At 45.6% G+C, this 26,493-nt stretch overlaps 1 protein-coding gene across 1 annotated transcript in view; it reads left to right on the top strand.

Moving 5' to 3' along the window:
* LOC116517815 (mitotic spindle assembly checkpoint protein MAD1-like) overlaps window positions 1-26,493 on the top strand; it is a 108,366-nt gene that overhangs the window by 17,013 nt on the left and 64,860 nt on the right. Inside the window, exons 8-10 of the mRNA XM_032230991.1 lie at window positions 342-456; window positions 1,478-1,539; window positions 25,016-25,102. Coding sequence (XP_032086882.1) covers window positions 342-456; window positions 1,478-1,539; window positions 25,016-25,102 — 264 coding nt within the window. The remainder of the gene's footprint in view (window positions 1-341; window positions 457-1,477; window positions 1,540-25,015; window positions 25,103-26,493) is intronic.

Genomic DNA, 26,493 nt, shown 5'->3' with positions numbered 1-26,493 from the left:
ACGAAACTAACCTTTAGAAGACCCTAACTGTTAACTGTGTTAAAACAAAACTAACCTTTAGAAGACCCTAACTCTTAACTGTGCTAAAGTGAAACTAACCTTTAGATGACCCTAACTGTTAACTTTGCTAAAGCGAAACTAACCTTTAGATGATCCTGTTAACTGTGCTGAAGTGAGATTAACCTTTAGATGACCCCAGCTGTTTTGGAGGAACCACAGGGACGTCTTCGGACACCGCTGGCTCTTCACCTTTGAAACGGAGATGAGCACCGCCCCCTAGAGTCAGGAACAGCTAGCACATATGTGTGAGGGAAACATTTACCTTTACCTTTACCTCACAGGGAAATGAGAGAAAACAACGGATTACTGAAAGAGGAAGTCGAGGGTCTTCAAAGGAAGCTGGAGAGATTTGAAAAGGTCCAGACAGAACGGGTGGCTTTGGAACTGGAAAAGGAGGTAAAATTCTGTGACGGCTACATACCTCTTTCCTATTTCTGCTCTTGGGAGGGAATAAGATTCATTGTTTTTTGAGGCTGAACGCAGATCATCCGCGACTTATGACCACAATTGAGCTGGAAATCTATGTTGTTAAGTGAGACATTTGTCGAGTGAATTTTGCCCCTACGACCTTGCCACCCTTGTTAAGTGGATCACCGCAGTTAATAAGTTAAGTAACCTGGTTGTTAAGTGAATCCAGGTTCCTTGCTGATTTGTTAGCAACGATCATAAGTACGAAGCACTTGCCAAGCATCTGAACTTTGATCACATGATCGTGGGGATGCTGCAAGAGTCATAAGTGTGAAAAATGGTCATAAGTCACTTTTTTCCAGCGCCATGGCAACTTTGAACAGTCACTATGAACAGTCACCCTATGGAATGAGCTACCCCCAGAGATCCGGACCCTACCCACTCTCATGGCCTTCCAAAAGGCTATTAAAACCTGGCTATTCCAGCAGGCTTGGGGCTGTTGACCTCTCGACCGAGGTCCAGCCCCGATTAGACTGGGTGCATGATGTGCTTCTTTTAATCTGTTCTCCTTTATTTGTTTTTAACTCTTTTTAAAATTCATTTGCTGTAAGCCGCCCGGAGTCCTTCGGGATTGGGCGGCCTATAAATTCAATCAATCCAATCCAATCCACTAAATGAATTGTTGTAAGCCGAGGTTGTAATGGCTTGCCACCATTCATTTGGTCACCTTTCCAAGTTACAACGGTGGTTAAGCGAACACCCCGTGGTCGTGACGCGAACGGATCTGTCCTTAAGGGAGTCACTCCATTCCTATGGGTGGGTGTTTTTTTCTTCTTCTCTAAACTGGCGCCAAAAGTTTTTGTTTCTGGCAAAAATTGTCATCCGTTGCATCCGTACCATGAGCGCAGAGCACTGCAGCCGGCTGTAAGGTGAACAGGTGTGTAATTGCAGATGTAATTACATTGCTGGGATGTTTAAAAATCGTCTTCCTCTACTTTTGCTCCTCCAGAAAGTTCAGGAGAAGCTGAGCCGGTGGGAAAAACTGGACCAGAGCATGGGCTTAGATATCAGGTCAGTGAAAAATGGCACGGCAATTCCAACACCTCCTTCTTTGCTGTTTTGTTTGTTTGCTGAGTGCACACAGGTAGTCCTTGACATACACAAACCGCAATCGAGCCCAACGTTTAGGTTGCTGTTCTGTCCCCCCTCCTCCGCTCGTTAACAAACGACAGGCAGACAAACTTAAAAGGAAAGAACTTTATCAGTCTTCGGCTCAGACTGGCTGCGAGCCCAAAAATAAACATAAATAAAGTCTCTGACAAGAAGATAACCGAATGCAAAACAAAACTCTTACAAAGCAATTCACTTCTCCAAGTGTCTCCTTGAATCAGGGTTACAGAAAAGAAATCACTTCTCCAAGTGTCTCTCACAAACAAACCACGACCGATGAATGATGAACGTTGACTTCTGCAACCAGGGCGTGGCACCATCCGTTCTTTTATCACCAGAAGACGCCACTAACGAGCCCCAGCTGCATTGTTAATCTTGCATCCCGACACAACTCACAGCAAACTTCTGCTGAGTCACAACAGGTTGCTAAGTGAAACTGTCAGCGTTCCAAGTATCATGTAGAATTAAATCAGAGTCCAAGGCAAAACGATCCTTAAAGTTCCAATTTAATAAAGCAGACATTTTAGCACATCTGTGTTAATCCCAATTCTGGAAATGACGCCACAATCCTACCCAGTTAAAAGTTCATGATCTTGTCCCCACACCCACAATCCATCACATGGTCCAATCTTCTTCTTCCACGCTGGCATCCACACCCAGCTGCTTCCAGTCAGGTGTAAAAGTGTGGAGACAAAAGACGACCTTGGCTTCTAGTAAAGAATGACAACGATACATTCCACAATCCTACTCCAGTCTATTCCCCCCTCCCATCAACTATACTAATGAAACGGCATAATGAAATAAGAGAAAGTGTGGCAGGCCAAAATTCTAAAAGGAATATAAATGCAGGCCTGACAGAAACATTTGCTCAGCGAATTTCGTCCCTTTTCAAGACCTTTCTTGGCACGGTTGTTAAGCAAATGCCTGCCGTCGTTAAGTTAGTAAACACGGTTGTTAAGTGAATCGGCTTTCCTCGTTGACTCTTGCTTGTTGGAAGGTCGCAAAGGGGATTATGTGACTGCCACCGTCATAAGTACGAGTCAGTTGCCGAGCATCTGGCGGGCCACAAGAGGAAGGAAGGAGGTGATGTTTCCCAATTCCTCATCTTCGTCTTTTAATGGGGTAATTTTGCAGCGGGAGAGGAACGGCGCAGAGGCTCGTATCGCTACAGGTAATTAAGCTCTTCATATTGAGTTTGATGGCAAAGGCGAGCGAGGCATCTGATCGCACAGCAGAGCAACCTTCGTCCTTCCTTCCCCCAGAATGACGTCCCCCAAATCTCTTTTTTTATGAAATAACGTGGAATTGCCATTTCTTTTTATTTCTTCTCATTGCTTCATTAAATTCGCTGGCTGCCCGCCTTGTTAGAAGCTGACTCTCTTATTTGTTAAGGGAGCCGAGGTGGCACAGTGGTTAGAGTGCAGTACTGCAGGTCACTTCAGCTGACTGCTAAGCTGCAGTTCGGCGGTTCAAATCTCACTGGTTCAAGGTTGACTCAGCCTTCCATCCTTCCGAGGTGGGTAAAATGAGGACTCAGACTGTGGGGGCAATATGCTGACTCTGTAAACCGCTTAGAGGGGGCTGAAAGCCCTATGAAGCGGTATATAAGTCGAACTGCTATTGCTATTAAAAGCCATCGGCCCCCGGCTGGCTTCGGATGAGCAAAGTCAAGGGGAGGGGAACAGGATTCACTTAAGGGCCTCCTGCTTCACTTAAGAACCATCAGTTCATTTAACAACTGTGCCATAAAAGAAATGGGGCCTGATTCGCTTAACAACGCAGACATTCTGATTGTAACAGATGTCGCAAAGGGAGGTCTAATATTCCCCGTGTTCAGATTGCAGCCAGTCCTTGACTTGCGACCGCCATTGAGCCCAGAACGTCTATTGCTAAACAGGACAGTTGCAAACAAATCTTGACCTTTCTTGCCACAGTTGATAAGTGAATCGTTGCAGTTGATAAGCTGGGAACGTGTTCGTGAAGGGATTCTGACTCTGAGCAGGGGGCTGGACTAGAAGACCTCCAAGGTCCCTTCCAGATCTTGTTATACTGTATCCTGAGATCCATTCTCAAAATAAGTAGGAATTTCCTGGTTTGTGAGAACAGTTAACCACTGGAACAGCTTGCCACCCGAAGTTTTAGCTGCTCCCATCACGGGGGTTTTTTAAAGAAAAGACTGGGCATGTCATCGGTTCTCCTGCTTGAGCAGGGGGGCTGGACTAGAAGACCTCCAAGGTCCCTTCCAGCTCTATTTGCATTTGATTGAACCCAGTTCATGGCCTTTGATTTCACTACCAGCGAGACGGATGGCGTCGCTTCGGACGGAAGAAGCAAGAAAGGAACTGGCTAATTGCCCTTCCTTGCTTCCCCCTGGTGGAAATTCGCCCTCTAGTTTTTGCCGTCATAAAGCGAAGGCGCCGCTGAGAGAGCACAATTATCATTTTTCTTTCTGTGCATCAAAGAAGTTAAGTGCCACATTCAGAAATCTTCTAAAGTCGAAGCTCTAGGAATTCTAATTTTTTCTTTCTTCCTTCCGTCTCCGAACGGGGCTGAGTTAATGCACTTTTTTTGGTGGGGGGGTGGCAATCATCCTTAATAAAACCCGGGCCCTGCTGCTTAAATGAAAGCCGTTCCCTCTCACGATAGCCGCCGTAGCATTCTTCCCAGCGTGTGAAAGTCACAGCAGCGGTGCATTTCCATTTGTACGAGTCGGTTTGACAATGCAACTCTTGAGATGGGAAATGGGCTCATTTCCTTCCCTCCCCGCCCACCCCCGCAAACCCCAATTTGTTGCCTTTAGCTTTTGTGCTGGCTAAAGCGCCCCTCTCCCCAAAAGGGGGTGAAAAGCAGAATTCCCCCCCCCCTCCTATAATCTTTTTCTTTAAAAGGTTTATTTAGATTTTCGTTCCTCGCGGATAGGTTTTCAAAAACTCGAGGAAATAACTTCCTCAAGTTAGAATCCAATCAAGAGGTCCACGTTCCCCAGTGCTGTTGTAACTTTGAACGGCCATTAAATGAACTGTTGTAAGCCGAGGACTACTTCCTTCCCACGATGTAGGAGGTGTCCAGGCTGAGCCTGAAGATGACCCCAAATGCACCAGAGATTGAGATTTGTTTTATTTATATGCCGCCCTATTCCCAGAGGGACTCAGGGCGGCGAACAACTCAAAAGGGGAAAGGGAACACAAAAGTACAAGACAAGCATTTAAAATAGCAACAACCACACGAGTCGAGAGGGGAAGGGAGCTCATCAACCCCAGGCCTGCCGACACAGCGCCAAACGCACCATCCTTTTGGAGTTTCCTTGCCCTAAATTCAACTCCCTTTGAGGTCCGTTGACTCTTCTCCGATGCCAATTTGCCTTGACTATTAAAGGCTAACAGAATAACAGTTGGAAGGGACCTTGGAGGTCTTCTAGTCCAACCCCCTGCTTAGGCAGGAAACCCTACACCACTTCAGACAAATGGCTTCTCCAACATCTTCTTAAAGACTTCCAGTGTTGCAGCATTCACAACTTCTGGAGTCAAACTGTTCCACTGATTAATTGTTCACACTGTCAGGAAATTTATCCCTAGTTCTAAGTTGCTTCTCTCCTTGATTAGTTTCCATCTGTTGCTTCTTGATTTACTTATAGTGTACATTAAAATGACACTTAACGTACACAAGGAAGAAGTGCATGTAGAATCTATTTAGTCTGAAGGCCAGGGACAACATGAATGCTTTACTGTTAGATTTACATATAAATCTAATAAACCTAAACCTACTGTAACATTTCAGATCCTTGTGTACAGGTGGTGTGAAATAAACTTGTGTATAGGTAGTTGTCAACGGTCCAAGTATCATGTAGAATTAAATCAGAGTCCAAGGCAAAACGATCCTTATAGTTCCAATTTAATAAAGCAGACATCTTAACACATCTGTGTTACTCCCAATACTGGAAATTACATCAGAATCCCACCCCAGTTAAAAGTTCATGATCTTGTCCCCACACCCACAATCCATCACGTGGTCCAATCTTCTTCTTCCACGCTGGCATCCACACCCAGCTGCTTCCGGTCAGGTGTAAAAGTGCGGAGACAAAGGATGACCTTGGCTTCTAATAAAGAATGAAAACCACGCATTCCACAATCCTACTCCTGTCTATTCCCCCCTCCCATCGACTAGACTAATGAAACAGCATATTGAAATAAGAGAAAGCATAGCAGGCCAAAATTCTAACGAATATAATTGCAGGCCTGACAGTAGTACTTTTGAACTCTATCCTGCTTCCTAACCTCTTGTACCTGACACACACTTCTTTCCACTCTGGATGCTGAGATACCTTTTCTATGCCACTTGTCCAATCTGCCTTTGTCCTTCCTGTTGTGGCCTGCCAATGGAGCTGACAGGAGATTCGGTCAGTGAGGAGGTTGGGGAGGAACCTGGGCCAGTCCTGGAGTCTGGGGAAGGCTCCGATGAGGGCTCTGTGTCGGAGGCAGAGAGGGGGCCAGGGCCATCTGACAGTTATCAGCTGCCTTCAGAGTCAGACATCAGTGAGGCAGAAGAACAGCTGGAGCCTGTTCCCAGTGTGCGCATGCGCAGAGTGTCCAGACGAAGGGAAGCAGCTAAAGAACGGGTTGATTTGGGAGTAAGGCCACAGGTGGACGATGAATGTCCCCTCCCAAAGGAGATAAAAGAGGAGCGTCAGGGGAGTGGAGTTTGCAGGAGACAATTAGTTCTCTTCATTGGTTCATGCCTCTCCGAGATGCCTTGCCCAGTTCTGCAGATCTCGGCCTGGCAGCTCTCCAAGCCAGACGAGGTCTGTAAATCCTCCCTTGAAAGACTTTGCTGGATGTGAATGAGCGGAATTCACAGTCAATTAATAAAAGGGTGTTTTTTTTTTGCCGCTAACCATCGATCTGATCTGGGACACTTTTAATTTGCAAGCTTTCGTTTGCCAAAATTAACCTCTTAAGGTTTAAGCCTCTTTGGGGCTAGCTAAAAACGCTGCTTCCAAATAGTGGTTTATGGAGCGTGGTTTCTGAGCATTTTAAAACGTGATTTTTATGAGCTTTGGAGAGGAGGTATAGGAACATACTTCAGCGTTTCCAGCTCTTTGTGTCGCAACTTAATCCATTGTGATTTGCAGGTCTGGTGAGAATTCTTTTTCCTTTTTTTTTGCAGTTGTTCATTACGAACCAAACACAGATTAAATTGTTTTAAGCCTTCAGTCTACCTGTGAGGAATAATATTAAAAGCCAACCTGCTTGTCTTTTCATACTCTTCTGTCTATTTTTTTTCAAAATTATTATTTAGAAGAAATAATGTGGCTTCGTGTTCCTTCTACTTTGATGGAGAATTGTGTAGCACGCATTAATTAATAGCGATTTCTGTTTTAGTTCTTGTTTTGAAACGCCTCCAAATGTTTGGCAGCAAAAAAGGGAGAAGGACCGTATCCCTGTGTGCCTATTCTTCCTTTTGTGTGTGTGTGCCTGCACGGAGGTAAATTGTATTCGTTTAGGAGTTATATAGAGGGATGCGGTGGCTCATCGGCTAAGATGCTGTGCTTGTCGATCAGAAAGCTCGGCAGTTCGAACCCCTAGTGCCGCAAAACGGAGTGAGCTCCCGTGACTTGTCCCAGCTTCTGCCAACCTAGCAATTCGAAAGCACGTAAAAAACGCAAGTAGAAAAATAGGAACCACCTTTGGCGGGAAGGGAACAGCGTTCCGTGCGCCTTCGGGAGTTGAGTCATGCCGGCCACATGACCACGGAGACGTCTTTGGACAGCGCTGGCTCTTCGGCTTTGAAACGGGGACGAGCACCGCCCCCTAGAGTCGGGAACGAGTAGCACCTATCTGCGAGGGGAAGCTTTACCTACACCTGAGCAAACCGCTATCCAATTATCCAGGCTTCTTGGGGTATCGTTTTTCCTTAATAGCCAGTTTGCCGACTTCGTTGGAAGACCAATCTGGACATCACTTGCGCTGGGGATCAAAGGGAGGCCTCTCGTTGACAAACATTGTCAAGCTAGTGGGTTTCTGGAGGATTGCCTCTTTTGAATGGAGGGCGAGGTGGTTTGCCAGCTCGTCTAAAACCTGGCACCGAAGGATGCCAGCTCTGCTGTTAAGCAGTTGGTCTGCCCATCAAACCAGTCATTAAAAAAACAACAAACACATTTTTTCTGGGGAAAAAGGACGCAACCGTCTCCTCCGGGTTCAGCTTCCAAGCTTAAGTGATGTGAGATGGAAAGCATTTTGCTGTCGTGGTTCGTTTCATTCACCACGGAGCGAAGTTAATTAGTGACACCATGAGCGAATAGCGAAATTGGCCTCTCCCAACGAGAGGAGGCCCGTTTATGCAGGAAGCTCTTCAGACATTAGGATTAACAACTTTCAGAGTCCTCATTTCTTTGCTTCTTCAACTGTAACAGATTTAACAGATTAACAGTTAGATAGGACCTTGTAGGTCATCTAGTCCAACCCGCAGCCCAAGCAGGAGACCCTGCACCATTTGTGACGGATGGCAGTCCAGTCTCTTCTTGAAAGTCTCAAGGGATGAAGCTCCCACAACTTCCGAAGGCAACTTCTGTTCCATGGGTTGGTTGTTCTCAGTGTCAGAAAATTCCTCCTTATTTTCAGGTCAAATCTCTCCTTGGTCAGTTTCCATCCGTTATTCCTTGTCTGGGGTGCTTTGGAAAATAGCTTGACACCCACCCACCCCCGGTAGCAAATACGATCTTTTTAAAGGTAAATAAGGGAAGTGGAGGTCGCAGTTGAACCTAAAAAATATTTACAAGCGCTGGGTTTGTTTCAATAGAGTATGGAAACCAAGGTCGACTCTCTTTATGTCTGAGTTTATTGTCTGTAAGCCCCCCCCAGAGTCACTGAGATGTCATTTAAATCTAATGAATGGATGAATGAATGAATGAATGAATGAATGGATATGTCTGTCAGTCTCTCTACCATCCATCCATATCTATCTGTCTGTCTGTCTGTCTGTCTGTCTATCTATAGCTATCTATCCATCCATCCATCCATCCATCCATCCATCCATCCATCCATCCATCCATCCATCCATCTATCTCACTTATCATCTCTCTCTCTCTCTCTCATCCATCTCTCTCTCTCTCATCTATCTATCTGTCTGTCTGTCTGTCTGTCTGTCTATTTATATCTATCATCTCTCTATCTGTCTCACCTATCTTCTCTCTCACATCCATTTCTCTCTGTCTCATCCATCTACCTACCTACCTACCTACCTACCTACCTACCTACCTACCTACCTACCTATCTATCTATCTCACCTATCATCTCTTTCTCATTCATCCACCCACCCACCCACCCACCTACCTACCTACCTATCTATCTATCTCACCTCTTTCTCACCCCCCCCCCCAAAATCCCTGAAATATAAAATAAAGAAGACATAGTCAATTTACCTCCTATGATTTTAGGACAGGCAAGATTGACCGTGTGTGTGTGTGTGTGTGTGTGTGTGTACACACACACACACATACATACATACATACACTTAATTCAAGAGGTTGAAGACTTAAAAGCAACCTAGGCCATATTTGTTTTCTGTTTCTTCAAAAACGATCCCCTTAAAAACGCCTTGAAGGACAAGAACTTGGTCCCTCTCCACCCCCTCCCCCCTCAGCTACCGCACTGGGGGACAAAATCCAGCTTAAACACTTTATTTGCTTCTCTTCTTGAGAACGAGCTAGGAACGGGTGCGATGTAAGTCATGATATTCTTTTTGTTTAATTTAATTGCTCGGAAGACCGGTTTTTAAGCTTCCATATTTACTCTCTAGCCCCTTAGTGGTCCGGTTGGCTAGCTCTGGTTGTGTTTCCTGCACAAATGCGAATAGATTTGGGCAGCCGGCTGAGTTCTCACAAGTTTAAACACAGGCGGCGGCTGCGTTTCCATTGAATTTCATCGTTTAATGGAGCAGAGGAAGGCATCTATCCGGATGGGTAGCGGGCGAGAACTTGGAAGCTTGCATATTTTGTCAACTGGAGTTGGCTTAGTAGAAGCATTTAAGTTATTTTTCTTTTTTTTGCTCACAGCCAGGGAGACATCTGGATGGGCATTTCCCAGCATGGCCTCCTCCTGTTAGGTTGGACCAGCTCCCATGCTGCACAGCTTAGAAACTTGTATTAGTGGTTTTCCACTGGCCAGGATCCAAAACTGGCGATGGCTGGCAAAAGGTCTACATTGATCGAAGCGGCAGGGTTCAATCGATCAGAACAGAGCTGGAGGGCACCCGGGAGCTCTTCTAGTCTAACCCCCTGCTCAAGCAGGAAACCCTAGGCCATTTCAGACAAGTGGCTGTCCAGTCTCTTCTTAAAAACCTCCAGTGATGGAGCACCCATAGCTTCTGGAGGCCACTGATTAATTGACCTCACTGTTAGGAAGTTTCTCCTTAATCCCAGATGGGTTCTCTCCTTGATCAGTTCCATCCACCCATCCCTCTATCAGAATAGAGCTGGAAGGGACCTTGGAGGTGTTCTATTCCAACCTTCTTCTCAAGCAGGAGACCCTATGTCCTTTTAGACAAATGACTATCCAATCTCTTCTTAAAAGCCTCCAGGGATGGAGCCCCAACAGCTTCTGAAGGCAACTTCTGTCCCACTGGTTGATTGTCCTCACCGTCAGGAAGTTTCTCCTGAATTCCAAGTTGCTTCTCTCCTTGATTAGTTTCTATCCATCCATCCATCCATCGATCTATCCATCTATCCATTCCTCAGAATAGAGCTGGAAGGGACCTTGGAGGTCTTCTATTCCAACCCTCTGCTCAAGCAGGAGACCCTATGCTCTTTTAGACAAATGACTATCCAATCTCTTCTTAAAAACCTCCAGTGATGGAGCCCCCACAGCTTCTGAAGGCAACTTCTGTTCCACTGGTTGATTGTCCTCACCGACAGGAAGTTTCTCCTGAATTCCAGGTTGCTTCTCTCCTTGATTAGTTTCTATCCATCCATCCATCCATCTATCCATCCCTCAGAATAGAGCTGGAAGGGACCTTGGAGGTCTTCTATTCCAACCCTCTGCTCAAGCAGGAGACCCTATGCTCTTTTAGACAAATGACTATCCAATCTCTTCTTAAAAACCTCCAGTGATGGAGCCCCCACAGCTTCTGAAGGCAACTTCTGTTCCACTGGTTGATTGTCTTCACCATCAGGAAGTTTCTCCTGAATTCCAAGTTGCTTCTCTCCTTGATTAGTTTCTATCCATCCATCCATCCATCCATCCATCCATCCATCCATCCTTCAGAATAGAGCTGGAAGGGAACTTGGAGGTCTTCTATTCCAACCCCCTGCTCAAGCAGGAGACCCTAAGCCCTTTTAGACAAATGACTATCCAATCTCTTCTTAAAAACCTCCAGTGATGGAGCCCCCACAGCTTCTGAAGGCAACTTCTGTTCCACTGGTTGATTGTCCTCACCGACAGGAAAGTTTCTCCTGAATTCCAAGTTGCTTCTCTCCTTGATTAGTTTCTATCCGTCCGTCCATCCATCCATCCATCCATCCATCCATCCATCCATCCATCCATCCATCCATCTATCTATCTATCCATCCCTCAGAATAGAGCTGGAAGGGACCTTGGAGGTCTTCTATTCCAACCCTCTGCTCAAGCAGGAGACCCTATGCCCTTTTAGACAAATGACTATCCAATCTCTTCTTAAAAACCTCCAGGGATGGAGCCCCCACAGCTTCTGAACGCAACTTCTGTCCCACTGGTTGATTGTCCTCACCGTCAGGAAGTTTCTCCTGAATTCCAAGTTGCTTCTCTCCTTGATTAGTTTCTATCTGCCTATCCATCCATCCATCCATCCATCCATCCATCATCTATCCATCTATCCATCAATCCATCCCTCAGAATAGAGCTGGAAGGGACCTTGGAAGTCTTCTATTCCAACCCTCTGCTCAAGCAGGAGACCCTAAGCCCTTTTAGACAAATGACTAGCCAATCTCTTCTTAAAAACCTCCAGGGATGGAGCCCCAACAGCTTCTGAAGGCAACTTCTGTCCCACTGGTTGATTGTCCTCACCGACAGGAAAGTTTCTCCTGAATTCCAAGTTGCTTTTCTCCTTGATCAGTTTCCATCCATTTTGTCCAAGAGCCGAGGTGGCGCAGTGGTTAGGGTGCAGTACTGAAGGCCACTTCAGCTGACTGCTATCTGCAGTTCAGCGGTTCTAATCTCACCGGCTCAAGGTTGACTCAGCCTTCCATCCTTCCGAGGTGGGTGAAATGAGGACCCAGACTGTGGGGACGATATGCTGACTCTGTAAACCGCTTAGAGAGGGCTGAAAGCCCTATGAAGCGGTATATAAGCCTAACTGCTATTGCTATTGTTATTGTCCCTCCCTCCCCCTGGTCTTTTGGAAACCCAAACCTCCTTCTCCCTTTCTCCTCCAGTGTCTTGTGCCCCTCTCTCTAAGCCTCGCTTGGCTTCTCGTCAGGATCGCTTCAAGATCCTTTTGAGTGGGGTTTTTTTGTCCCTTGCATTTCACACCCTTGTTTCCTGGGTGACTTTTTAAGAAGCTTATCCGAAGGGGGCAGGCGATGCCAGCTTCCCTCCTCTCGAAGACGGTGCCCTCTGGAAGCAGCTCCAGGGCTCCCCATAGTTCTCCCTTCCGTAGGAGGATTGCGATGATCCCTTTTTTTCCTGCCCGAACAATAAGCTTTGTATCCGTTGGTATGGAAATGAGGACCCCCGTTTGTTTTCTTTCGGAAGCGCGCCTCCGCTATCTGGAATGCCTCCCATTTACAGACAATTCTTGCCAAATTAATTTTATTTAATTATCTCCTAAGGCTAAGCTTGAATACATTTGCGTTGAATTCGCCACTTCTCTCTCTTCTCATGAACGGAATGGAGTTAATATCCTTGTTAAAATCTGATTAAAACTAAAATTGAGTTTTTTGAAGTCTGATTATCCCATGAAATGGAATTTTTAAACCTAATTACAAACGGATTTGCATACATTTTTTCCCCCTCCACGCTATTGGAAATGAGAGGGGGGGGGGATAAATTTATTAATGAAATCCTCTCCACTGTCTCCTTTGGGGGTATAATGTGATTGCAGGAGGACGGGGTGCAGGGGACAAGTTATGTGTCTGCGTCTAATGTACATATTTTTCCTTCTTTATTAAGAGTCTTGACCCAGCCTAGTTTTTTAAAATGGCAATTAATAGGAATTTTCACAGACTTCGGTTAAACCTGACTGGCATTCATCCTTCCAAATCTTTTACACCTATTAGAGATGGACTTACACAGGTACTCCCTGACTTACGACCACAACCGAGCTGCAAATTTACGTTGCTAAGGGACACATCTGCGAAGTGAGTTTTTGCCAGCTAAAAACGGGCGTTGAAGGATGCCAGCTCTGCTTTCACGACCTTTCTTGCCACGGTTGTTAAGTGAATCACTGCAGTTTTTAAATCAGTGACACGGTTGTTAAGTGCGCCTGGGTTCCCCCCCCCCCCCGGCCCTTTGCTTGTCAGAAGGTCGCAAAAGGCAGTCACAAGACTGCAACCCGTCATAAATACGAGTCAGTATTTATACAAGCGTCTGAATTCTGCCCAGGTGGAGCTGCGGTGGTTAGTGTGAACAACGGTTAGAAGTTCCTTTTTTTCAGTGCACTTGTGACTCTGAAGCGTCGTTAAATGAACTGTTTGTATGTTGAGGATTACCTGCGCCAACCTGTCACTCTTAGTATATCCAATCTTGGTTTGTTAAACAAGCCCGGTGGTTGAGTTGACCCACCGTAGTGAGCAATAAACTATGGTTTGCAAATCAGTGGTTGAGCTCACTCAGCAGGATAAGCTACCAGCAAGCAAAAGGGCAGAAGAGGCTTTTGACTGGATGAATGAACTCAAATTTTCATTGCATCCGGCAATAGCAATAGCAGTTAGACTTATATACCGCTTCATAGGGCTTTCAGCCCTCTCTAAGCGATTTACAGAGTCAGCATATTGCCCCCAACAACAATCCGGGTCCTCATTTCACCCACCTCGGAAGGATGGAAGGCTGAGTCAACCTTTGAGCCGGTGAGATTTGAACAGCCGAACTGCAGAACTGCAGTCAGCTGAAGTAGCCTGCAGTGCTGCATTTAACCACTGTGCCACCTCTGGCATCTTCTGTGAACAAAACCTTAGAACGAAGACTCTCTGTTACATACAGAGGAGGCATTTGGAGTCCTTGGTGCTCTCTGAGCTTGGTGGTTTCCTTGGTGACATCTCATGACCCCACTAGGTAACATCATCAGTGCTAGAAGGGAGTGGAATTGAGGAGGAGGGACGGAGGAGGAGGAGGAGGGACTGTGGGGTCCTTGGTGCTCTCTGAGCTTGGTGGTTTCCTTGGTGACATCTCATGAACCCACTAGGTAACATCATCAGTGCTAGAAGGGAGTGGAATTGAGGAGGAGGGACGGAGGAGGAGGGACTGTGGGGTCCTTGGTGCTCTCTGAGCTTGGTGGTTTCCTTGGTGACATTTCACCACCCAACTACGGTAGGTAACATCATCCGTTCTATGATGATGAAATCCCACTCCCTTCTAGCACTGATGGTGTTACCTAGTTGGGTAATGAAATGTCTGCAAGAAAAACAGCCAAGCTCAGAGAGCACCAAGGAGCCCATAATCCTCCTCCTCCTCCTCCTCTCTGCAACTCCCACTCCCTTCTAGCACTGATGATGTTACCTAGTTGGGTCACGAAACATCAGCAGGAAAAACCACCAAGTTCAGCACCAAGGACAGCAACCACAGTTCACTCTGAATATTCTCTTCTCTTGGTACAGAGGAAACATTTCTGTTATCTGCATCTTCACGATGCCCACTGAACTTGGTCATTTTCTTACAGGGGTTGACCCCATAGTCATTTGCTGACCTCCTTTTGACCCCGAGCCATAGATCAAGACCTTGGATTGACCCCTTGAGGGTTGATGTTGACTCCTTCAGGAAACCCTAGTTTAGGGTAGGGGTAGGACACATGACTTAAAGGATGAAATGCATATTGCATAATTTAGGTTTAATGCATCAATGCAGTTTTGCACAGGCCAGGGATGTCTCTCTAATTAATTACCTTAAAGTTTTAATAATATTATGTTCCACCTACCTATTACTCTATTTAGCCCCTTAATTCATAACATCAGACAAAGCGTTGCAAACTTCCTTTAGGCATCATATTTCTTCCAGCAAGTTTTTTATCTTTGGTCTGGTTCGTCTGTGGTTTTTGTCTTGGGTTTTATTTCTTGTGTACATGTGAGAATTGGGCCCAAGAAATGATAAATAAATTGAAAAAAAACAAAACCCAAACCAGTTGCCCTAACGGAGAAAGCTATATTTTGTTCCATTTCAGAAAATGTAGTTTACGCGTTAATTGTAATTGCCCTGCAGAAGTAGCTAAAATATGTAAGCTTGAGTTCAAAATTTTTCATTTCAAAGGGTAATTATGTTTGCTGTGAAAAAGCAATGAGTAATTTGTATCTTATTGATGAACGTAATTATAGTAGCATGAAGTAGAGCCAACATTTATTACAACAATTCATTTTTTGACCTATAAGATGATGTCACACATGACTGTGCTTGATGAGTAATAAGAAGTGTAATATTCTACTTATATCTGTTTAGGTTGTAATGTCCTGTGAAGAATCAGATTATAATTGAGTTTTAATATAAAACATGGTTTTCTTTTCTTTTTTTCAATCGTATTCAAGTCAGTTTCTTGTTTGTGCACTATATATCCTAGAAGAGGGAGAGAGGGAAGGAAGGAAGGAAGGAAGGAAGGAAAGAAGAGGGAAAGGAGGAAGAGGAAGGAAAAGAGAAGAAGGGAAGAAGGAAGGACAGAGAGGGAAGGAGGAAGGAAAAGAAAAAGAAAGGAGGAAAGGGGATGGAGGAGAGAAGGAAGGAAGAAGGAAAGAAAAGGAAGGAAGAGGGATGGAGGAAAGAAGGAAGGAAGGAAGGTGGAAGGAAAGAAAAGTCAGAGAAGGAGGGAGGGAGAGAGGGACGGAGTAAGGAAAAGAGGAAGAAAGGAAGGATGAATGGAGGAAGGAAGGAAGGAAAAAAGAATGGGAAGAAAGAAAAGAAAGGGAAGAAGGAAGGAAAAATCAAAGAAGGAGGGAGAGGGAGAAAGGAAGGAAAAGAGGAAAGAAGAAAGGAAGGATGGGTTGAGGACGGAGGAAGGAAGGAAAAGAGAACAGGAAGGAAGGAAAAGGGAGAGGAGGAGGAAAGAGGAAGGAAAAGAGGAAGGAAGGAAGGGGGAGGAAAGGAGAAAGGAAAAGAGAAAGAAGGAAGGAAAGGGGATGAAGGAGAGGAGAAGGAAAAGTAAGAAGGCAGGCGGGAGAGGGAGGGAGGAAGGAAGCAAAAGAGGAAGAAAGGATGGATGGATGAGGGAAGGAAGTAGGAAGGAAGGAAAAATGGGAAGAAAGGAAAAGTCAAGGAAGGAGGGAGGGAGACAGGAAGGAAAAGAGGAAAGAGAGGATGGATGAGGGAAGGAAGGAAAGGTCTTTCTTTGGAAGTCAAAGGTGGCATCTGGAGGGCAGGTCCTTCACCTCTGACTCTCACCTCTGTTTTGGCCCTGAGTTCTGAAGCTCCGCATGGACGGAGGCATTAACAGTTGTGTCCTCCTTCAATGGAAGCGTGTAACCCTAGGAAACGATCAAGCCTTCCTTTCCGGGAGCCGGGCTTGTATTCATTTGAAGTCCAGAAAGCCTCTTCCTCCCCTAGCGAAACAGTTCAAAGAGGCCGTCCCGCTAATCAGGAGACGCTTCCCGCACCCCTGGGGTGGCCACAGCGTTTTAATTGGATCTCGGGCTGCTTTGAAGCTCCTCTTAATCCCTCTTGAGCTACAGAAGAGGCAACGGCTGTAAATCTGACATTTCTTCATTTTGTTTACATGTGTCTGGGGAGGCGTAAAATTCATTTCCCCCCCCCCCCAAAAAGTTCTTAAGATGAGTTTGCGGGAAGCTTCACGAGAAAGTGAGAATCAAGATGGAAGATTGCTCTGTGTGTATGTATGTGTCTGTCTGTCTGTCTGTCTGTCTCTCTATGTGTGTCTGTGTGTGTCTGTGTGTATCTGTCTTTCTCTCCCTCTGTCTGTCTGTCTCTGTCTCTTTCTGTCTGTCTCTGTCTGTGTGTGTCTGTCTGTCTCTCTCCCTCTGTCCCTCCCTCTGTCTATGTCTGTCTGTCTCTCTGTGTATGTCTGTGTGTCTGTGGGTGTCTGTCTCTCTCTCTCCCTCTGTCTCTCTCCCTCTCCCTCTGTCTGTCTGTCTCTGTGTGTGTGTGTGTGTGTGTGTGTGTGTGTGCGTGCCCGTGTGTAGACAACTTGTGTGCATCCAGTTTTGGTCACCATGAAGTAAATAAGAATCTGGAAAGAGTGCAGAGAAGAGCAACAAAGAGGATTAGGGGACTGGAGGCTAAAACATATGAAGAACAGTTGGATATGTCTAGTTTAATGAAAAGAAGGACCAGGGGAGACACAATAGCAGCCTTCCAATATCTCAGGGATTGCCACAAAGAAGAGGCAGTCAAGCTATTCTCCAAAGAACCTGATGGCAGGACAAGAAGCAATGGGTGGAAACTAATCAAATGAATAAATCTACTCGAAACATGATTTACAATATATTTGAGACCATGCTGAACAATAAAGTAATATTCATTCCTGTAATCTGCTATCATCCTAAATTTGTCATTTTGAGATCTCTCTCTCTCTCCTATTTATATGTGCTATATGTCTCTTCTGTCTGTCTGTCTACAGTAACAACATATCTATCTATCATCTCCGATCTCTCCATTTCTCTATCTGTCTGTCTGTCTGTCTATCATCTATCGATCTGTCTGTCTGCCTGCCTGCCTGCCTGCCTGCCTGCCCGCCTGCCCGCCTGCCTGCCTGTCCATTCTATCAGTCCATTCTATCCATCCATCCCTCCATCCATTCTATCTTTATATCTTTATCTATCTATCTATCTATCTATCTATCTATCTATCTATCTATCTATCTATCTATCATTAACCTCTATTTCCTTCCTTCTTCCTCTCTCTCTCTCTCCCCCTCCCTCCCTCCCTCCCTCCCTCCCTATCATCTATCTATCTACCTCCCTATCATCTGTCTGTCTGTCTGTCTGTCTGTCTATCTATCTATCTATCTATCTATCTATCATCTATCATCTATCTATCTATCTATCTTTCTTTCTATCTATCTATCTATCATCTATCTATCTATCTATCTATCTATCTATCTATCTATCTATCTATCTATCTATCTATCATAGATAGATAGATAAATTTCTCCTGGATTTTGTGAAAATCTTCTTCAAGGTTACCTAGGTTACTATTTTTTTTAAAAAAAAAAAACCCCAACACCCCTTCCTTCACTGTTTCCAATCTTCTTCTAGAGCTCCGATGCCTCTTTTCCTATTTGCATTTGAAATTAAAACGCCGGTTGTTATCCCCAAAATAATTTATAGGTCCCAGTGAAAATAAAAAGTTCAGCCTTTTGCATAATTGCATCCCAGCCATTGATTTATAACGGTTGGGAGATTCTAGATTCAGATTTACCGTATCGTGACTGTGATATTTTTTTTTAGGGGGAGGGTGGGGGCTGTTAAGACACTGACATCAGCTGCGTCTTTTGAGTCACTAGTTGGTATGCTTGTGAGCAGACCCATCCATGCTGCGGGCGGCGTGGCTGAACAATCCAGAAATCCTCTTTTCTTTCTTTTTTAACATACTACCTAAAGCCAAGATACCAGCTTCCTATGCCAAGAACAGCCCCTTAATTATGACTTTGATAGGTACAGTTATAAGGGAGAAAATCCCGAGTCTCTGGGGAAGAACTTCCTATTCTAAGAAGCAGAGATGCTTGGATGGAGCCAGCAGGTTGGCTGCTGAGGGCAGGTTATAAAAACCCCTGAGTAGGGGGAAAAGAGGCACCAGAGAACGGATTTACAGGTAGTCCTCAGCTTATGGCCAACATTAGGGGGACAGTTCTTGGTGGTCCTTGAGTAGGCTGTGGTTTTACTGAGTTGGTAATTCTTTGATTGTTTACTGTGTGGCGTTAACTCCTACCACCACCGCTTTAGTTTGAAATATGGGGAGCTGCACTGAAGAGACTATTTTAGAGTCTTTATTACTACGCAAACAGTTATTGTATGTCAACTCCAATAATTATTTCCTTAAACCCACGAAAAGCCATTTATTCTCTACTGGATTTATTTTTATAAATGTCATTTCATTATTGCTGCATTAGGTTTTCTACTCTCTGAGCTCGCTTGTTTCCTTGCAAACGTTTCATGGCTCCAACTAGGGAACATCATCAGTGCTAGGAGAGTGCGCTGTTTTGCTGTCAAACAACACTCCCTTCTAGCACTGATGATGTTCCCGAGTTGGGCCATGAAACGTCTGCAAGAAAGCCACCAAGCTCAGAGAGCACCAATGACCCCCTCATTTCAACCCCGAGCTACAAATATTCTCCTTTATTGGCAAGTTATCTACGTATAACACAACGGTCCCATCGGTTTTCAATGTTCCATGCGTTGAACCATGCCTTTTAACTGCAGTCAGTGGCTGAGACACTTGAGCTCGTCCATCAGAAAGGTTGGCGGTTCAGCGGTTCGAATCCCTAGTACAGGTCTGCCTGCCTGAGCAGGGGGTTGGACTAGATGACCTCCAAGTTCCCTTCCAACTCTGTTGACTGGCCCTTCAACACACCAACCCCGGGTGCATCTGCACCGCATTCCGAAACGAAGCACACGGCGGCTCAACGTTTCGTGTGCATTGGGACACCCCCCCCCCCCAATTAAACCTTACAACAGTGTTGCGACTCAGCAGAAGTCTCCTGTGAGTCTTTTCGGGATGCAAGATTAACAATGCAGCTGGGGCTCGTTAGTGGCGTCTTTTGGTGATAAAAGGACAGATGGTGCCACGCCCTGGTTGCAGGAGTCAACGTTCATCCATTCGTTCAGCATTCATCGGTCATGTTTGTTTGTGAGAGACCCTTGGAGAAGTGATTTACTTTCTGTAACCCTGATTCAAGGAGACACTTGAAGAAGTGAATTGTTTTGTAAGAGTTTTGTTTTGCATTCTGTTATCTCCTCGTCAGAGACTTTGTTTGTGTTTATTTTTGGGCTCGCAGCCAGTTTGAGCCGAGGACTGATAAAGTGAGTTCCTTTTAAGTTTGTCTGCCTGTCGTCTGTTAATGAGCGAAGGAGGGGGGAACAGAACACAACAGCCTTGCAAATACTCTGGTTTAGTAGCACCCTCGCCTGGGAGGTGGAGAATGAATCCCAGGGTGCAGCCGTGATTCCAGAGTGAAATCTGAGCCAGGATTTTACAGGCCAAAAGCGCAACAGCCATCCGGGGGCTTCCTGCCATGAAGTCAACATGTCACTTGGAGTGGTTTTTAAAAATTTCAGCATCATTTTTAAATGACAGCGCTTCGAATTAGCCATACTTCAAAGGATCTGTTGAGAGCTTTGCTTAAGTATGATTTATGTATTTTCCCTGCCTGAAACTAATGATAGGCTAATGGGAACATAGAGACCTAATCTTTCCCCCTGTAATCTAAATGTTGCTTGCCCCCCATAATAAGGAAGAAGCATCTTTGTCAGGAGTGCTATTATTGATGGAGAAAAATGTTTTGTGTGCTTATGATTCATTGGCTCAGTCCAAGCAGGGAAACAGCGAATTTATTGTCCCTTATATTTATACATGAATCTTTTTTTTTATTAATATCTTTTTTATTAAATGCCACGTTCTTTGATTTTAACCGGAAGTCCAAGAAACGAAATCTCCTCAGAAAGTCCACTTTGGAGTAAGCTTAAAAGGTTCTGTTTTAGGCCCAGTACACTTCAACATCTTCATCAGTGATTTGGATGAAGGGATAAATGGGGGATTCATCAAATTTGCAGATGACACCAAGCTGGCAGGAATAGCCAACACTCCAGAAGACAGGCTTAAGATACAGAAGGATCTTGACAAACTTGAACATTGGGCACTATCTAAGAAAATGAAATTCGGTGGTGAAAAAAGTCAGGTTCTACATATAGGCATGAAAAACAAAATGCACAGGTACAGTATAGGTGGTACCTCGCTCAATAGTAGTAACTCTGAGAAGGATCTTGGAGTCCTAGTGGACAACCGTTTAAATAGGAGCCAGCCGTATGCAGCAGCTGCCAAAAAAGCCAACACAGTTCTAGGCTGCATCAACAGAGGGAGACAATCAAGATCACGTGAAGGGTTAATACCAGTTTATAAGGCCTTGGTAAGGCCACACTTGGAGTACGGCATCCAGTTTTGGTCACCATGATGTAAACAAGATGTGGAGACTCTCGAAAGAGTGCAGAGAAGAGCAACAAAGATGATTAGGGGACTGGAGACTTAAACATCTGAAGAACGGTTGCAGGAACTGGGTATGTCTAGTTTAATAGAAAGAAGGACTAGGGGAGACATGATAGCAGTCTTCCAATATCTCAGGGGCTGCCACAAAGAAGAGGGAGTCAAGCTATTCTCCAAAGCACCTGAGTGCAGAACAAGAAGCAATGGGTGGAAACTAATCAGGGAGAGAAGCAACTTAGAACTAAGGAGGAATTTCCTGACAGTTAGAACAATGAATCAGTGGAACAACTTGCCTCCAGAAGTTGTGGATGCTTCAACACTGGAAGTCTTTAAGAAGAGATTGTATAACCATTTGTCTGAGTGGTGTAGGGTTTCCTGCCTAGGCAGGGGGTTGGACTAGAAGACCTCCAAGGTCCCTTCCAACTCTGTTATTCTATTCTATTGTATTCTATTGTTGGACCTCCAGAAATTTCAATCCTCCTGCAGAAGACCAAACAGGTGAAAATAAAACCAAATATGTCTCCTTAACGCGGCCGGTGTTCCTTTTCATATTTATAGCCTCAGTCGCACACCCTGCTTGTTGAAGAAGATTTATTTAGTAAACCAAACTTGGCTTGGTTTTTTCCCCACACTCTGCACGAAAATCAGACAAGCCATATATGATATTTACGGCGCTGGGGTGCAAATCTTCACGTTCTCAATTTTTGGGGCCTGTCCTTTTAAAACCTCTGCATGAGTATGTCTATTTTACAGAACAAGTTATCTGAAAACTTCTTCCCCCCCCCCCCCCTTGCGTGGGAAATATGCTATATTAGCTTGTCCTCCTGTCCTCCTGGTGAGCCTTTGGCTAATTTTAATTAGCTGGGCTTGAATTCTACTACGGCTGACCCTTGAAGGAATGGAATTAGATGCAGGCAATTAAATCCCTCTAACCTTTTTTTTTTTTTTTAATAAGCCTCTCTAAAACTGCGTGATATCTATTAGGTTTCCTCGGTTAATCATATACGTTTCCATTTTATGCTTCTGATGTCTAACGGTCAGCAATTGATTATCTGGGTTCATCTTGTTAAAAAAGAAAAAGAGAGAGAAAAGGCTAAAGTGGCTAAAGGATCGGAGCATCTACGTCAAATGTTAATTGGCTCCTATCGCCACGGGAAGGAGGGCAGAGGGGTTTATTTCAGAGGCAGCCACACGAGTAGGAAAGAAAGGGACCCCTTTGTCATATGTTGGAAGGGTCTTCTACTCCCAACCCCCCCAATTCCAGGGATGGCCAGCCTTTGGCTTATGGCGTGGCAAAATTGCGTGCACGTGCGCCGACTCAATCTCCCTCCCTAACTGCACATGCGCACACGACCCCTCCCCAGGCTCCGGAGGCTTTCTTGAAGCCTGGGGAGGGCAAAAATACCCCCCCAGATACCCCCTGGAAGCTGGAAACGGATTGTTTCCGAACTTCTGGTTGGCTCGTTGGGGGTGTTTTTCGCCCTCCCCAGGCTTCAAGAAAGCCTCCAGAGCCTGGGGAGGGTGAAAATGGCCACTCCTGGCCCTTCGGAAATGTGAATAATCAGCTGGCGCGCACCGGAGCTGACGGCTGGCGTTCCACCATATAGAGCTCCATGTGCCTCCTGTGGCACGCATGCCATTGGGTCACCATCACAGTTCTAGTCTAACCCCGTCCTCAGTCATCGAATTATAGTGCTAGAAGGGACCTCGGAGGTCTTCTAGTCCAACCCCCTGCTTGGTCATAGAATCATAGTGCTAGAAGGGACCTCGGAGGTTTTCTAGTCCAACCCCCTGCTTGGTCATAGAATCATAGTGCTAGAAGGGACCTTGGAGGTCTTCTAATCCAACCCCCAGCTCGGTCATAGAATCATAGTGCTAGAAGGGACCAGAGGTCTTCTAGTCTAACTCCCTCCTCGGTCATAGAATTATAGTGCTAGAAGGGACTTCAGAGGTCTTCTAGTCTAACCCTCTGCTCGGTCATAGAATCATAGTGCTAGAAGGGACTTCAGAGGTCTTCTAGTCTAACCCTCTGCTCAGTCATAGAATCATAGTGCTAGAAGGGACCTCGGAGGTCTTCTAGTCCAACCCCCTGTTCGGTCATAGAATCATAGTGCTAGAAGGGACCTTGGAGGTCTTCTAGTCTAACCCCCTCCTCGGTCATAGAATTATAGTGCTAGAAGGGACTTCAGAGGTCTTCTAGTCTAACTCCCTCCTCAGTCATAGAATTATAGTGCTAGAAGGGACCTAGGAGGTCTTCTAGTCCAACCCCCTCCTCGGTCATAGAATCATAGTGCTAAAAGGGACTTCAGAGGTCTTCTAGTCTTCTAGCAGCCGTAAGTCCCTTCCTTTCAGTCCCCTGGTTACTTTGGGACAGTCATTAAATGAACTGTTGTAAGTCGAGAACTAGCTGTATCCGTCAATGAGGCCGAAAGCTTCTGCGGGAATCCTGGGCAGCCTTCGGTTCAACAGAGGGCAGTGCTGCACCGGGTATGAAAAGACTTCTGCTTTGGGGCTGCGAGCCTCAACACCCCCTCCCTCCCCCTTTGCAGTGGGGAGAGGCGAGGATAATTTGGGCCCGGCGGAATTTCCCGGAGCCTGCGGGAACCAAAGCCGCCTTTTTCTCGCCGGCTGAAATCTTTAGCCGGGTTAACTTTTGTTTACTTTTTTCCGGATGATACGATAGGAATAAAATAAAACCCGTCCTCCGTTCCCTTTTAATTGTCTGTCTGGTTCTTGGCCTGCGGGGGATTCTGGCAAGCGGCTTGTTTACAACCTGCCTATTTACAAATATCAGATCAGATAATCGGCTTCCTTCGCGGGAATGTCAGCTATCAATAGCCGACACGGCTGATATGAAGTGGGAGGCTTTGTCTGCGCCACCGAGGGGGAGATGGCGCATCCGCTCGACAAAAAGGAGCATCATGGAAGCATGTTTGTTCCATGCGTGGCTGGCATTTGATAAGGCAATTCCGGTCTCTTCCTATCTGATGGGAAGCAATTAGTTGTAAAACAATTAGAAGCTCTTCTCCCCCTCCCCCCCCCCCCAGTGTTTGCAAGCAGAGTCAACAGTCTTCCTTAATGAGCTATGGATTTGCCAAGCAATTGGCGGAGAGTCTTTGGAAAAAACGAACAATAAACAAGAGTTTTGAAGTGGTTGTTCCTCTCTGTTTGGGAAATCCTTCCTTCCTTCCTTCTCTCCCTTTCTCCCACCTACCTTCTCATTTCTATCTCCTTCCCTCCTCCCTCCCTCCCTCTTCATACTTTCCTTCCTTCATCTCTCACTCAATTCCTTCCTATTCACCCACCCACCTATCTACTTTCTCATTCCTCCTTCCCTCCCTCTTTCATGCTTTCCTTCCATATCTCTCACTTTTTCCTCCCTCCCTCCCTCATACTCTCCATCTCTCCTTCCTTCCTTCATCCCTCAATCTCTCCTTCCTTTAACTTGCCTCTTTCCACCCTCCCTCCTTTTCCTTCCTTCCTTCGTCCCTCCCTTCTTCCCTCCCTCCTTTACCTTCCCTTTCCACCCTCCCTCCTTTTCCCTTCCTTTGTCCCTCCCTCCCTTCTTCCCTCCCTCCTTTACCTTCCCTCTTTCAACTCTCCCTCCTTTTCCTTCCTTCCTTCATCCCTCACTCACTCCCTTCTTCCCTCCCTCTTTTACCTTCCCTCTTTCAACTCTCCCTCCTTTTCCTTCCTTCCTTCTTCCCTCCCTCCTTTACCTTCCCTTTCCACCCTCCCTCTTTTTGCCTTCCTTCATCCTTCCCTCCCTTCTTCCTTCCCTCTTTTACCTTCCCTCTTTCCACCCTTCCTCCTTTTCCTTCCTTCCTTCATCCCTCCCTCCCTTCTTCCCTCCCTCCTTTACCTTCCTTCCTTCCTTCCTTCCCCCAACCCTAATCCTAACCCTCCCTCCCATGCATTTATCCATGCATCCATGCATCCATAACCCAAATTGTTTATCTTATAACTGTCATTTTTGCATCCCCCTCCTTGTGCAGGCCTTTCTGATAAAAGAAGAAGGTGCTTTTTTTTTTAACCCTTTGCCCTCTCTTCCAATTTTTCAGGAGTCCGGATGACTTCTCCAGGCACATCATTGGCCTCCAGCAACGGGAGCTAATCCTGACAGAGCAGAACGCTGCCATCTCCACCAGGTAAAAGGGCTTTGCATCTCTAAGTGGGTTAATTGTCCTCCTGGAAGTTTTGAGAACAAGACTAAGTGTCCTAGGCGAGACAGAAAGACAACGTTCTTCATATCAGATCCTCACTCAGCTCTAGAAACCTGGTCAGAAGGCCAAGCAATAGCCTATCTCTGCTTTTTTTCTTAAGTTGGGAAAAGGCGGGTTGGGTTATGTCGATCTTCCCTGGGCTGGGCGTGATTCATGCTTCAATGGGAAGGTAACGATTTCCCACCACCTACCCAAGCATTTCATTTCTGGTTTGCAATACAAATTGTTCATCTTTTGTGCACTAATTGGCAGGGATAATATTACGATCCAAAATAAAACCTCTGCTTTTTCCCCGTTGCCTGTTCATCCCGGACACGGTTAGTTTAAATGTCAGAAAGCGGGACATTAAAATTAAGAGGAAGTTTTGATTTGACAGGTCCGATAATTGCAAAGGGTTAAAAACAAAAGAGAGAGAAAGAACTTTGGGAAATTGCAACTTCCACGCTCTTCCCAGACACTGTCCAATTCCACTTCTTTAAATACCAAGATCTCCATTGGTCTGTCATGTTTTATTCTCTTTTAAGGGGCGACTGAATGCCTGTATTTGAACTTTATTTCCAAATCCCCTAGAAGAATGTCTGAAGCATCTTAAAAGCAAATTTTATGTGACGCACAAAAGATCTGATGGTCAATTTTTTTAAAAAAAAATATTCATAAGAAGTTTGCTACCTTTTACGTGGAAACAGCTTGGAAAAGGACAGGTGGCATTTGTGATGGTGGCATCTGATTGGCTTCACCCATAAACCAGGTAGCCTGATCCAAGGTCCTGGCCGAGGTGGTGCAGTGGTTAAATGCAGCACTGCAGGCTACTTCAGCTGACTGCAGTTCTGCAGTTCGGCTGTTCAAATCTCACCGGCTCAAGGTTGACTCAGCCTTCCATCCTTCCGAGGTGGGTGAAATGAGGACCCGGATTGTTGTTGGGGGCGATATGCTGACTCTGTAAACCGCTTAGAGAGGGCTGAAAGCCCTATGAAGCGGTATATAAGTCGTAACTGCTATTGCTATTGCTATTCCTTCCTTCTAGATTTACAGTCCATGGACGGCGTTTGTATCTGGTATAAGATTTGGTAAAACAGCAGGGACTGGACTTAATTATAGCAGCTTAGAGTGGCTTTTAGGGTAGGGAGGCCTGTTTTAGCCACGGTGGTGCGGTGGTTAGAATGAGTATTGCAGGCTAAACTCTTTCCCACTGCTAGCAGTTGGATCCCGGCCGGCTCAAGGTTGACTCAGCCTTCCATCCTTCTTCCCAAGGTCAGTAAAATGAGGATCCAGATTGTTGGGGGCAAGAGGTTGACTTTGTAAACCTCTTAGAGGGG

This window comes from Thamnophis elegans, chromosome 14, assembly GCF_009769535.1.
Source record: "Thamnophis elegans isolate rThaEle1 chromosome 14, rThaEle1.pri, whole genome shotgun sequence".
Lineage (NCBI taxonomy): Eukaryota > Metazoa > Chordata > Lepidosauria > Squamata > Colubridae > Thamnophis > Thamnophis elegans.
The sequence above is the reverse complement of the archived record's forward strand: the minus strand, read 5'-3'. Positions and strand labels throughout refer to the sequence as shown.